General features: G+C 38.4%; 1 protein-coding gene across 4 annotated transcripts in view; it reads right to left on the reverse strand.

Moving 5' to 3' along the window:
* The window catches only part of lpin2 (lipin 2), a 24,784-nt gene continuing 12,445 nt past the window's right edge, over positions 1-12,339 (reverse strand). For all 4 annotated transcript variants that reach the window (XM_017310099.1, XM_017310100.1, XM_008434488.2 and 1 more), the window contains exons 5-20: positions 12,173-12,280; positions 11,953-12,079; positions 11,537-11,867; positions 10,850-10,949; positions 10,505-10,692; positions 10,218-10,311; positions 10,052-10,121; positions 9,864-9,956; positions 9,647-9,726; positions 8,574-8,718; positions 8,072-8,220; positions 6,539-6,625; positions 5,648-5,800; positions 4,623-4,737; positions 3,804-3,907; positions 1-2,580 (exon numbers count right to left, since the gene is read on the reverse strand). In XM_017310099.1, coding sequence (XP_017165588.1) covers positions 2,436-2,580; positions 3,804-3,907; positions 4,623-4,737; positions 5,648-5,800; positions 6,539-6,625; positions 8,072-8,220; positions 8,574-8,718; positions 9,647-9,726; positions 9,864-9,956; positions 10,052-10,121; positions 10,218-10,311; positions 10,505-10,692; positions 10,850-10,949; positions 11,537-11,867; positions 11,953-12,079; positions 12,173-12,280 — 2,089 coding nt within the window. In that variant the 3' untranslated portion in view covers positions 1-2,435. The remainder of the gene's footprint in view (positions 2,581-3,803; positions 3,908-4,622; positions 4,738-5,647; positions 5,801-6,538; positions 6,626-8,071; positions 8,221-8,573; positions 8,719-9,646; positions 9,727-9,863; positions 9,957-10,051; positions 10,122-10,217; positions 10,312-10,504; positions 10,693-10,849; positions 10,950-11,536; positions 11,868-11,952; positions 12,080-12,172; positions 12,281-12,339) is intronic.

A 12,339-nucleotide genomic window follows, 5' to 3' on the forward strand; every position in this document is an offset into this window, starting at 1 on the left:
TGGATTTAGTTAGATATTTAATACAAATAAGACCACAAGCCACATATTGCTAATTTYGTCAGGCCTGTGTTTTTCTTCTTCTTACCAGAGATTTGTTTCTTCAAACATACTTTAAACCACATCTCTATACAAATCAAACACAGCATACATATAAGGTGTTTATATTTGTCAGAAACAATCAAAGATCAAGCGTTACATCCAAACAAAACAAATTATGATATTCGTTTGTAAGAAATCACATGAACAAAAAAAGGCATTGAGACAGAAAAACGTGATGATCAGCATAAACACCGGATCCTTTTTCACAGCAGTGAGTGAGAGCATTTTATACTATATATCCTGGAATCATAGAGGATGAAGTGTGATTCTTTCACACAAGATGCTTTACTTTCATAGAAAGAATGAAATTCCTTTTGTTAATTCTAAGATAAACGTATCTAACTTCAAACTTTGTAGAGAAGACGCTAAGGAATCAAAAAACACACATCATATATCACAAAACATCAGAGCAACATTACTCGAACTAAGAGAAACTAGATGTAGCTATAGCTTTTACGTTGTGCTTTTATTTTCTTCTTTTTTTTTGTCCCATCCACGTAATCTGGTTCCGTTTGTTCAAACTCCGTCAGTTCTCTAAAGCACATCCTATGTTGTACTCAGGAGAAAGATATGATCCTGGTCATTAAATCATGTTCTTCTAAATCACACATAAAGCCAAGGAAGAGTTAAGTCAAGTATTTCCTGTTTATGTCCAAACTAGAACTAACGTCTCTTCCTCTGTTCATCAAAGAAACTCCATCGGTTCTCATATTATCCGTCATACAAATAAACATGCACAATTACACACGCATAATGAAGCTACAGGGGGGGGGGGGTCGGAATGACAGTCTTACGTTTGTTTTAAGATTTCACTCCCAGTTTTGACTTGCAAAACAAGAAAACCCTCCACTGTCAAAACACTTCTTCAAATCATTATATTTGAAATAAAACTGATAGATGTTAAAGACAAAACTAGAACTCTTCATTTTGTAATAATGGCATACTTTAGGTTACCTCCTATGAAATGCATGTTGGTTAGATGCGAGTGTTTAAGTCTGCAGCTTAGACAAAGTGCATTGGACAAGTCTCGGAAAAGCCACTGAGGGAGAATAAAGAAGGAGTGCAGGATACTGCCACCCCACCAGCAGCACTCAGTGATTTAGGTAAGCACACATACACACACGCACACACACCAACATCCTATAATCTTTCATAGAAGAAGCTTTCAAACGGAAATCCCTAATTTTTAAGCTGCTTTTGGATCTGYCCCRTCTTCGCTGTCGCAACTTGAGCGTCATCGCTTATATTTACATGTATTAATACTAAAGCTGTGGACTTTGAGGTTTGCWAGGAATCTTTATGTGCCTTACATGTCGAGAGCTCCACCATTAAATAAAATAAACAGCTTGCTGTGGGAGACATGACTGAAGAGAGATCGGACACGAAGCTGAGCAGCTCTGGTTAAGCGCGCAAGAATTTGTGGCCAACCACACAAAATACCATTTTAAGCTTTTTCTCATTACACTGGAGATAAATTACTTTTTTTTTCCTGACAAGCAATGGAATTACAACAGAAATCAATAACTTAATATATTAATTTTAAATAATTACTGTTGTTAACAGAACACAAAGTCTGCAAAGCTTGTACAACAGAACAAACATTTCACAACAACCGCTGGACAATAAACCATGAAGCTGCTTCATTTTGCCACAACTAAGTGCGGATCCATACATTCTTGGCATACTCGGAGTTTTTACCTCGATTACAAACAATATCAAACATAACTCACTGCGCACGTAGTTCATGACCTTTAGAAGAAGCCAATAGAAATGTGCGGTGTGAGTRAAGAGTGTCAGAAAAACTGAACTTCAAGCAGCGTTGCTACAGTAGGCTCCTGCAAASCAATGAGTTTGAGCATCACSGTYGGGGGAAATCTGACATCARTGTCAGCTGTTACAATCTGTGTTCACTTTTTTTGTCAGGTCTCACTAYGCCAAACTCCTCTCACACCGTATAATTAAGAAATGCGTAAAATGAAATGAAATTAGGAAACCGAGTGCCTTCTGAGTTACTAAAAGTATCCCGTTTGAAAAAATATTTATTTTAGATTGCTATCCCTGCACAACTCAACTACAGGCCGGTCGTCGAGCAGAGCGACCTGGCACCAGTGAGCGATTAGTCCGCTTTCCAGTGGTTGAAGTTTCAGCTGATGTTAATCTCCACTCGTTAAAAATAAATACAGTTTTCAAGTTATGTTTTAAGTTTCGTCTTAACCCTGCTTTCTCTGGTAATCGTAGAGCGAGCTGTGTGTGCCTAAGTGCTATTGGATCCACTCCACGTGTGTTTACGCCTTGTCCCGCACAGATGAATGGCTGGGTGAGAGTCTGYGCAGCGGTTAGAGYGGCTCGTCGAGGTTGATTTCTGGTAGCGGCTGTCTCCAATAACAGAAGGAGCTAAATTCGGGCATCACGAAGGCTTCGTTCTGCTCTTTACTCAGCAGAGGGAAAACGTGCTCCACCAGCTCACTAAGTCTGCCGTAGCTGTGGACGGAAAGAAGCGTGTTAGAGAATTTTAGTCCGACGTTTCATATTTATAGAAAAGCAGCTTACAAGAAGTGATGTGCAACATTTATCCAACAGTAAAGGACTCCCAACATGCCTTTAGGTAATGGCTGATTACTAGTATGTAGGTTTTGAAAAGTTGTATTTTATTTTAAGAGATGTTTTTATTYGATTCCAACATGGTGTTACTGGAATAAAGTCCCTGATGAAACTGCTGCAAAGCCTGTAATTTCCATCTCATACAGACAAGAAGTTACTGAGTTTGTAGCAAAGTCAAACTAGAGTCAGAATAGACGTTTCATTTCTTTTAAAGGCTTTATATGAGTAAATATAATTGCTGTTGAGGGTTGAATTATTTGCCGAGCTCAATTTTTCCAAAAAATATACGTTTGTAAATTATATATTTGTATGATTCTGCTGGCAGTAGCAGACCGGTCATACTAAAAACAAAAACTTTATCATTTTAATGATTCAGAACTGCWAAAAAATGAAAAACTGCTAATTCATGATGTCTGACTGTATGTTTAGTCTGATAATATTAATTCACACTTTAATCTAACTACTCTACCTTTTACTTTAGGAGGTCATGGTTATATATTATGCAAGTCCTGTTAAAATCTGAATACTCTGTCTTTCTGGTTTGATCTGATCCTGCCATACACTCAGTTTCTTATCCCAGAACCCAAACAGAGTAATGGCTTGAACTAAATCTCAGCTTTTGAAGTGCATTTGGATTTGTGTACAGCATCAACACATTATGAATGTTTCATTTCAGATTTTCTGCTGCTCCCCCCTGGCTTCACCCTGAGCTCTGCCCTAAATGGATCATCAGAGTAGAAGTCGCTCTTAAATCAACTTGATTTGAATCCAGGTGGTTCTGTTTGGTTAACCTGAGAGCAACTGGAAAACTGAACTTTTGTTACTTTAAATAGAACCAGAAGCAGCAAAATTGCTCACAGTAGGTTTTTTTTTTTAACACAAAGAGTAACCTAAATGTCAACAAAATAAGTGTTAACAGAAGCATCATTAGGCAGTTGGAGAATAATTGAGACAGTTACAACCAGGAGCTACTTAAGGATGAAACAAAGCAAGTTTAGAGCTTTGATGTTGAATGTGAGGAAGTGAAGAAATGTCCCTGTGAGACAATGACCTGCAGTTTCAATGAGGTCATTCCTTKTCTTTTTTTTTTTTWATTTACTCACGATGACTTGTTGCCCTTGGTCTGCTCCTGGATCAGCTCTCCTTTGGGGTTAACTGTGAAGATCCGACACAGCGGGACTCCAACCTCCTTATAGGCAAAAACATCCTGAATGGAGAGAATGATAAGAGGCTTACTGCACATGCTGAAAATTAGAACTGAAACGAATCCAAATGAAGTGTTAAATGTCTTGGGTGTGCATGTTCCGTAGACGGAAATACACATCAGGGTCTCTTCACAGTCTTAAAAAAAAAAAAAAAAAAAAGTGAAATTATAACCTCAATAAATAACATCTATAAAAGCTTTGGAAAGCCACTCGAGAGAAACGTTGACCTCACATGATCATGCACACTGATATGTCACTGACATTAATCACATATTTCCTGTTTTTGTTCCTCTAAGAGCATTCGATTGAAATATTTCAGCTGCTAGAATAGATCAGCGTTTGTGTTTGTTTATTTAATTTATGTTTTTTTTTCCCCTTTGCTGAGCAACAAAGTTTCTATGGTTGCTTCATGGGGTGTATGTGTTTATACAGCTGAAGACAGAAGAGGATGATACTCTGCCCAAGCTTCCCTCCCTTCCACATTAGGTCACACAGACTCAAACTTACCAAGTGACCTCAACTCTGGTTCAGCCCTGTACTGATTTCACTTGTTTGTGTCTGCTAACTGATAGCCAAAGAGTCATGTTGACACTGCAATACACCCTTGAGTGCAACGGCTTGTAATAAAAAAAAAGAAAAAAAAAGAAGCAGTTCATGTAGAAAAACAAGCACTTCAATATCTGGCAGTCTGAGATTTTCTAACACGCATTAACTCACATTAGCTCGATTCCCAAAGGCAGCGTAGAAAGGCTGCTTGTTATTCTGAAACAGGTTCTTGATGTCTGTAAGGCATTCGATCTTGAAGATCTCTGGTTTTTTCTCGATGACCTCCCTGGAAAAACAAAAACAAAAAAAAAAGAACAGTTTCATGAGTCCTCTGTTTGTTGCCATATTAAAATCATAAGGTTGTTTTTTATGTCAAACATACTTTTTAATAATCCATTCTATTAAATTTATAATTTTATAGACAAATAAAACAACCCAAAGATGCCAAGACTCCTTAAGAAATAAAATACTTTGATAAAAAAAAAAGGTCTGTACAGGAAAATGAAGCAAATAAGACACTCATTTTGAAAAGGCAACATTTGAAAATTACTGACGTCCATCGGATATAAAACTGAAGTACATTGCCATAGCAACTACAATGTATAGTCTTCAAGGTTGTAAAACAATCCCACGGCTCTGACGCACAATTCAAAGTGCWCCCAAGCAGTGTTTAATTAAAATATAAACAYGGATCGACTACTTTTGCAGCATTACTTTTTCAGACTATATCTGATAAACCAGTACAGATTGTTGTATATTAAAAACAGAAGATATGCAAGGACAAAAGGATGTACCAAAGCCATCAAACCACTGACAGCAAAGTCCACACAAAACTAGCAACTCTCACAGAAGGTGAAGGGTTAGACTGGCTCAACAGTCAAGATATCATGAGTAAAAAGCACAAATGCTGAAAGCTATCCAATAATAAACTATTAGTTTAAACCCCGAATACGTCTTGATCAGAAAATTTATTTTTCTGTCTGAATCTATTAGCAAATAGAATTAAATTGTCATTTATACCCCAACTACAAAATATCAGCCAAGATTCTTACCATACATAAGCTCAAGTATTAAATAAATATAAATATGTCTCTATTTACCAAAGAAATAATCCAGGTTTCAAGAGAGAAAACAAGTTAAATGTGCATGAGAACTTTCTGGAGGAAAGTGTTGGCCATCATCACACTTTATTGTACCTGTGGAATGCAGAGAAGAGGCTGCTGGGAGACAGCATGAGCGGTCCTCGTGGCAGGATGATGCCTCCATCGTTGACCCACTGCAGGTAGCCTCTCGTCATGTCGGCCATGCCGATAGCCCGAGCTGAGCAGTACAAGAATTTGTAGCCATTCCTGCAAATGAGAGAAAATGACTCCAAGCCTGCACAAACAACCATCATCATCATCATAACCCATAACTTCTAGATAAAAGGTAAGGTAATGTAAAAAACTTTATTAATCCCATAGGGAAATTAAGATTGTCTGTTGCTCACACATTAATTCCCATCCACACAACATTAAGAAATTTCGTACACAATATACACACATTAAAAACAGTCTAGTAAAGGAACTTAAATACATTRAAAATGCTAATTACTCCGTCTCCCTCCCTTAACCCTCCCAGAAATCACAGCATTGTGAAGCCTAATGGCCCRTGGGACAAAGGAGTTTTTAAACCTCTCGGTTGAACATCCCAGTGAGAGAAACCCGTCACTGCGGGAGCTCCTCTGGTTGGAGAGAAAAAGTTCCAAGAATTTTATTGTTACTCAAGTGTAGATTTTACAGTAGTTGTTCTAGTCACCGAGGTTTCTCCTGTGTGGCGGTAATTTTTCTAATCTTTACTTAAAGCAGCAAATTTAGGACTACAAATTGAATTACTTCTTAGAAATCCAGTTAATTCTCGCTAAAAGAAACATTAAGTCGTGATTATAATTGAGCACACTGAGTCATCCACTTCACAGCATCCCACGCAAACACAGAGGAAATATCAGCTCCACAGAAAGCCAACTGGGAATCAAAGACGGGCACTCCTAACCGCTGACCAAACATTCATTCTGTCCCTGTAATTAATCCCGGTTGTTGTGCACTTACTCGGCCACGGAGTGGTACAGCTTGGCAATGCCCTGGTGGGTCCAGTCTTTCCCCAGCTGTGGGAGAATCTGTCCAAACACGTCTGATCTAAAAAACAAACGAGCATTATTGACATTATGTTGGAAAAGCCTCCAAGTGGGAGGCAGGCCACTCAAAAGGCAAAATGGAAGAGATGTAAAGTTGCAGCTTAAATATGCACAAAGAAAAATATATAGGATTCTTAGTACAGATTGTTCAGAGAAGGGCACACCCCACTACATTAACATTTCATGGTGAATATAAAACTTTATGGGATTTCCTTTGCTAATGAGAATTACTGGCCCCATAGGGAAGACACAGAGTCACCCTCAGCTTATGGCTGTGTGCACTGACAGAACGAGATGTAAATGGGCTCATTATAGATCCTGTACTTTTCAACCTGTTCTTGAAAGAGCATCACGTCACATGCTGGTCTTGCGGTTTGCTGAGATAATAAGCTCCAGTCGATCTGGACTTGTTTGATGTCAAACGTCAGAGAACAGGCATGAAATAAGCTGCAGACATMAGTTTTGGTTCAAAAGAGGAACTATCGGTGAGATAATTTACTAAAACAGAAAAAAAAGCAGCACAACATTCTAGATAGTTTTAAGTAAGAAGTTCTTTCAATTTTTAAAGATTGAAAACATGTATTATCAGTAGAGATTTATAATGTAATCTACAATACTATTGCAGTCTTGACAAACATATTTGAGGTGTAGAATTTTGGTGATGGCATTCACCAAAATGTAGTTTGTTCAATTGTTGACTGTATGGCATTTTCTTTAAAATTTAGCGTTTTTATTATTTAAAGCACCGTGAACCGCCTTGCTGCTGAAATGTGCTACACAGATAAACTTGATTGGTTGATTGAAATGGGACTCGCAGCACAAAAAATTTGATTCTGCCCATGTGGAGATTCCCCCCCCGCCCCCCCCATCAGCCTTGTAGTAAAATATCAACAAGATGAACAAGTGACAATAAATGTGAACACTGCAGCAAACCTTCCACACGAGTTGCAAATATTTATATATAGCGTTATTGTCTGCCCTGCAGTCTAATCTGATCATCTAAGCTGAAAGCCATAAATACCAACTGAAAGTTATATCAGTGACAATAAAGAGTGCTGAGCTACAGATGGTGCCTTGCTAAAGAAAAAAAAAAAAAGAAAGTTTCCACTTCTGCATAATGAATGTTTACGGAGCAAGATCCAAGACTGACAATCTGGGCCTTCACTGATTTTAAAATAGATCACCATTTTGCAGCAAAAGTCAAAGAGGCTCCAGCATGACAAAGGGATGAATAGCAGTTTCTAAAAATATGCAGCATGGTAAGCCAGTACATTTGCATGTATTTATACAAAAGAAACCCAATAAAGTGTTCCAAAAATAATCCCCCAACTCCCCATATGCGCTGCACTAAATGAAAAAATAAAAAAATGCAAGACAGACTTTTTTTTCTAAAGTTTAGGATTTTTATTTCCTACTGAGCCTCTAAACTTTCCTTTGAGACACCTACTTGGTGATGGTACCATCAATGTCAGAGATGATGACTTTGTCATCCCAGTTCCACAGGTAGATGGTCCCCTCACAACGGCATGTGCCTTGGTACTGAGTGGTAATGCTAAATGTCACGTCATTTGGTCCCTCCTTTAGTTTCAAACTAGCCTGGGGRAAAAAAAACAGAATGAAAAACGTGAGGCCATCTGGAGGAAGAATCTATTTCATTCACAAGAAGAAAAAAAACCCAAACATAGGCAATGGTCTGCTGAACAAATTGTTTTGTCATAATGCAAAAATCTGCACAGGTCTTGAGAGCCCCCTACTGGCACCAAGCATAACAATATATATATATTTAGCCAGCAGGGGGAGCTTGGCACTGTCTGATGCTTAGACAGTGCCAAGGTCAGTTATTTGCGCCATCAAAGCACATTTCCTAAAATGAAGAAAAAAAAGGAAAAAAAAACCATAATGAGACAAAAGAACAACTATTCTATTTTAGAAAGCAACAAAGAACTTACTATCTGATCTGAGGAAAGACGTAGTGACTTCCTGTAAGTGTGGGGGRTGGAATGATGTCCTTCTGCTGGCTGTAGCCTCTCTTGGCAGGACGCAGCACTGACCTCCTTGGATTCCTCATCACTCGAGGTGTCTCCTGCTTTCGGCCTACAGGACAGTTATGTTTATTATTTACCCCATGAAATACTAGTGAAAAAATACAGTGATAAAACGTATATTAGACATTAAATGAAGTCACTTTATAGTTGCAGGCTGCAGGTCCATCTCAAAGCAAAATATCATAGATGGATGAACTTATTTCAGTAAGTCAATACAAAAAGTGAATTATTAAAAGATGAGATTATTTAATTTTGATTTTGGATTATTGCTGATGATCCTAAATGTTGTTTCTATAAAAGCAGAATATTTAATAAGACCAATAAAAACAGATGCAACASTATTCCTTCGAAGTCCTGTGTGCGCAGCGAGTCCCTTCAATATGTATGTGCATCTGTACRTTAGTGTGTCGAGTCACTCAAAAGCAAGCCTGGTTATGAAAGAGGTCTGGATATACTCTAAGTTTTGTTATGCACTGCAGTAGCAGAGTGACGCAGGAGAAGAAGCAGAGATCTGTTGGCAGGGATCATAATGAGCCAGAAAGGAAAAAAAAAGCGAGCCTTTTTCCCCCCAAGCTGTTGAACGCGCTCTGAAGTTAGACAGGTGTTCTATCGATTACATTTTTGACCCAGATTTAACTGATAAGCTACCTCCATGTGCYATCTTAAAGCTAAACCCAAAATTAATAAATAAAGATAACTAGATCAATTATTCAAAGACGAAATCCATAAGCTATCCCAAAGAAAGACTCCTTTAATGGCAGCTCTAGCATAAAACTGTGTATAAAGTATATATCAGTGTATATCAGATACAATATGAGTTTCAGTTTTTGAATTGAATAACTGAAATGACTTAAAATTCCAATTTAATGAGATGCACCTGAATTCACAAACATCTTTTTTCCAATTCCGTGCTAAGCCCAGATTTGGTTTGATGTTCAATATTTCCACATTTTTAAACAKGAATGCATAGTACATACGGTAAAGCCAATTTCTCGTGAGAAATAGAGGGTTCTCCTTCCTCTAGCTGAGACTCCTTGGTTTCAAGCTTCGTTTCAGACTAAAGCAAAAAAAAAGAAAAGGGAAGGGAAGGTATGAGGAGCAATTAATGTAGCATAGAATCTAGATTTGGGAAAAAATGTTAATAAAATGTGGGCAAAGTGTTTTCTTGTATTACCTAGGGGAGCATATACCTACCTGTTTGACTGAACTGTCTGCTCTTTTTCGCCAGAACCACCAGCGACCTGATTTCTTTGGCATTTTCTCCTTCATCCAAGCCTCCTCTGTAGCCTGTAAACAAGAACAAAAAACATTTACTACCGAGTWAATCATTCTTTGAATTTAGTAAATAATTAAAATACAAAATAAATTTAACAAAAAAATACCTTTGGTAAATTCTTCTGAAATGCCTGTAGACTTAGAATCAAGGGTGCAGCTAGTGTCCAGTTATAATACCTAAAATCAAACAAACAAAAACTAAATCAGACACGAACTCCTACAAAACAAAGCTTTCAATAGAATAGAATAGAATAAATCAAAAAGCTTACAAACCTATTTCCTATCTTTACAACCAAGTTAGGGTTGTCTATGATTGCTGGATTTTCAGCAAATTCATGATATGTGATGATATGTTCCATAAATTTTTCTGCAAACACAGATGGAATTCAAAATTAATTACAGGTAAAGTGTAACATGTAACCAGTTTCTAGCACATTTTAGTTTCTCTACCTGAAAGGCTTTAACAAACATCTAAACTGATAATAAACAAATATGTTTGTGTATAAAAGAGCTGATATGAATGTCTTATCTGAAAACAGCAAGCACACTTTATTGCTGACCTTTGGATATTTCAGCATTTTCTGTGAGACCTCCGCACAGAGAAAGAGTGACATCAGGGAGGTCACTGGCCGAGTCAGAAAGACATTCTGTCCCGCTGTCAGCAGCTGCACTACCCACGGACTGTGGAGACTGGGAACCAGAATGCATCTCTGAGTCGATCCAGTGCTTTGCCGTTGCTTCAGACTCACTGACGGAAGAAAGAACAAACAGACCAGAAAGGCAGACAAAAAGTTAAGGATGTTCAAAGCCGTAGGTTGAAACTGATATGATTTCCAGTTTTAAAATACAGCACGTGTTTAATAAATAAGAAGTGAACGTATTAAGTGTTTCTTGCATGAACAAACCTCTTGGGAAAATATCTTGCAGCTACATCGGGTTCAAGGACATTTAGGTCATCTAGGTAGATGTCCTCTGGACCCTGATGCTGACTCCTCTTTGGGACTCCTGCATATAACGCATAAAATCACTTGCTACTTTACAGTRACTTAGGAAAGTATTTACAGCACTTATACTTTCTTACAATTTGCCAAATTACAACCATAAACAATGTTTTTTTTTTTCTCAGATTTTGTGTGATTAAAACAACAAAAGAAGTGAATATCTGTGCCATTCTATTCAGCTACCCTGAGGCAATGCTTTGCAGAACCTTTTGCAATTGTAGCTGCATGATTTGAATGGTATTTGATTTCTGCCTATGGATCTCTATGGGTTGGCGACATAAGTGAGCCAGTGGCAAAGATGAACAACGTGCAATYTACAGAACAGCAAAATTTATAATGAGGTTGAAAAGACAGGGACTGCTTACTAATTAGGAGCCATTTGTTAAATTGTATGTACCAGCAGAAATCATTCATCTTCTACTGCATRGTTATGCACTGCTTTTGTTTTGGTCGATTATAACCAATTCTGTTAAAATGCACAGAAGTTTGTAGTTGTAATGTGACAATATGTCAAAGTTCAAGGGCTTTGTGAGGCTCTGCTTATTTATTTTTTTATTCAYTGCAAACCAGAATGCGTGACACCCGGTGTACCTTTCTTCTTGGAGGGTGAATCGGTATGTTGGCTGTTTGAAGGGGTGGAGGTGGTCACGTTGGATGGAAGGACATCATGAGGTTCTGTTGGGGTTAAAGGACTCTCAGAYGTCACGGTGCTGATGCTTGATAGGCTGTCAGGTGTTACGGTGGTGACAGGGGTACGTGGCTCAGGCTTGACTATGGTACACACTGAGGGGCCTCCATCTTCCTTTTCAGTCTCCGTTTCATTCGCCATAGCCTCCGAGCTGAGGATGACGCGGAAGTGGGTGCTTTCTGATGGGGTGATGGTCACCGTCTTTATTGGTTCAGGTTTTTCTTTGCGTGTGACCTAGATATTAAAAACGGCAGATGTCACTTCAGAAAACATGGCAAATTGGCATCTGCTGTGACTTTTACAGACAAGAAGTGCTTACCCTGGTTGTTTCTGGAAACTCCCCCCAGGTCCATTGCATATGGGACTCAGCCCTCAGCAAACTCTCTGAAGACTTCATCACCAGTTCAGAGTCACTCTTTGGGGAAAAGGCCTGAGACAAGCTATGACTGAAAGGCAGGAAGTGAAACACAATGAGCAAAACATGAACCTTTTATGCATCTATGATAAACTCGGGATGCAAAGCTTAGCTTTACACATACCCGTCACCTGATGGCCATTCACTGTCAGACAGTGGGTAACCTTCCAGATTATGTCTGACTGTAGGTAGTTTGGGGTCAATGTCACGGATTGTTGAAGTTGAAGGTGAYCTACAACCAGAATGCAAAATATATATAAATATATATGTTGTTAAGCGCCTTTCCCAGCA

Source organism: Poecilia reticulata, linkage group LG17, assembly GCF_000633615.1.
Source record: "Poecilia reticulata strain Guanapo linkage group LG17, Guppy_female_1.0+MT, whole genome shotgun sequence".
Lineage (NCBI taxonomy): Eukaryota > Metazoa > Chordata > Actinopteri > Cyprinodontiformes > Poeciliidae > Poecilia > Poecilia reticulata.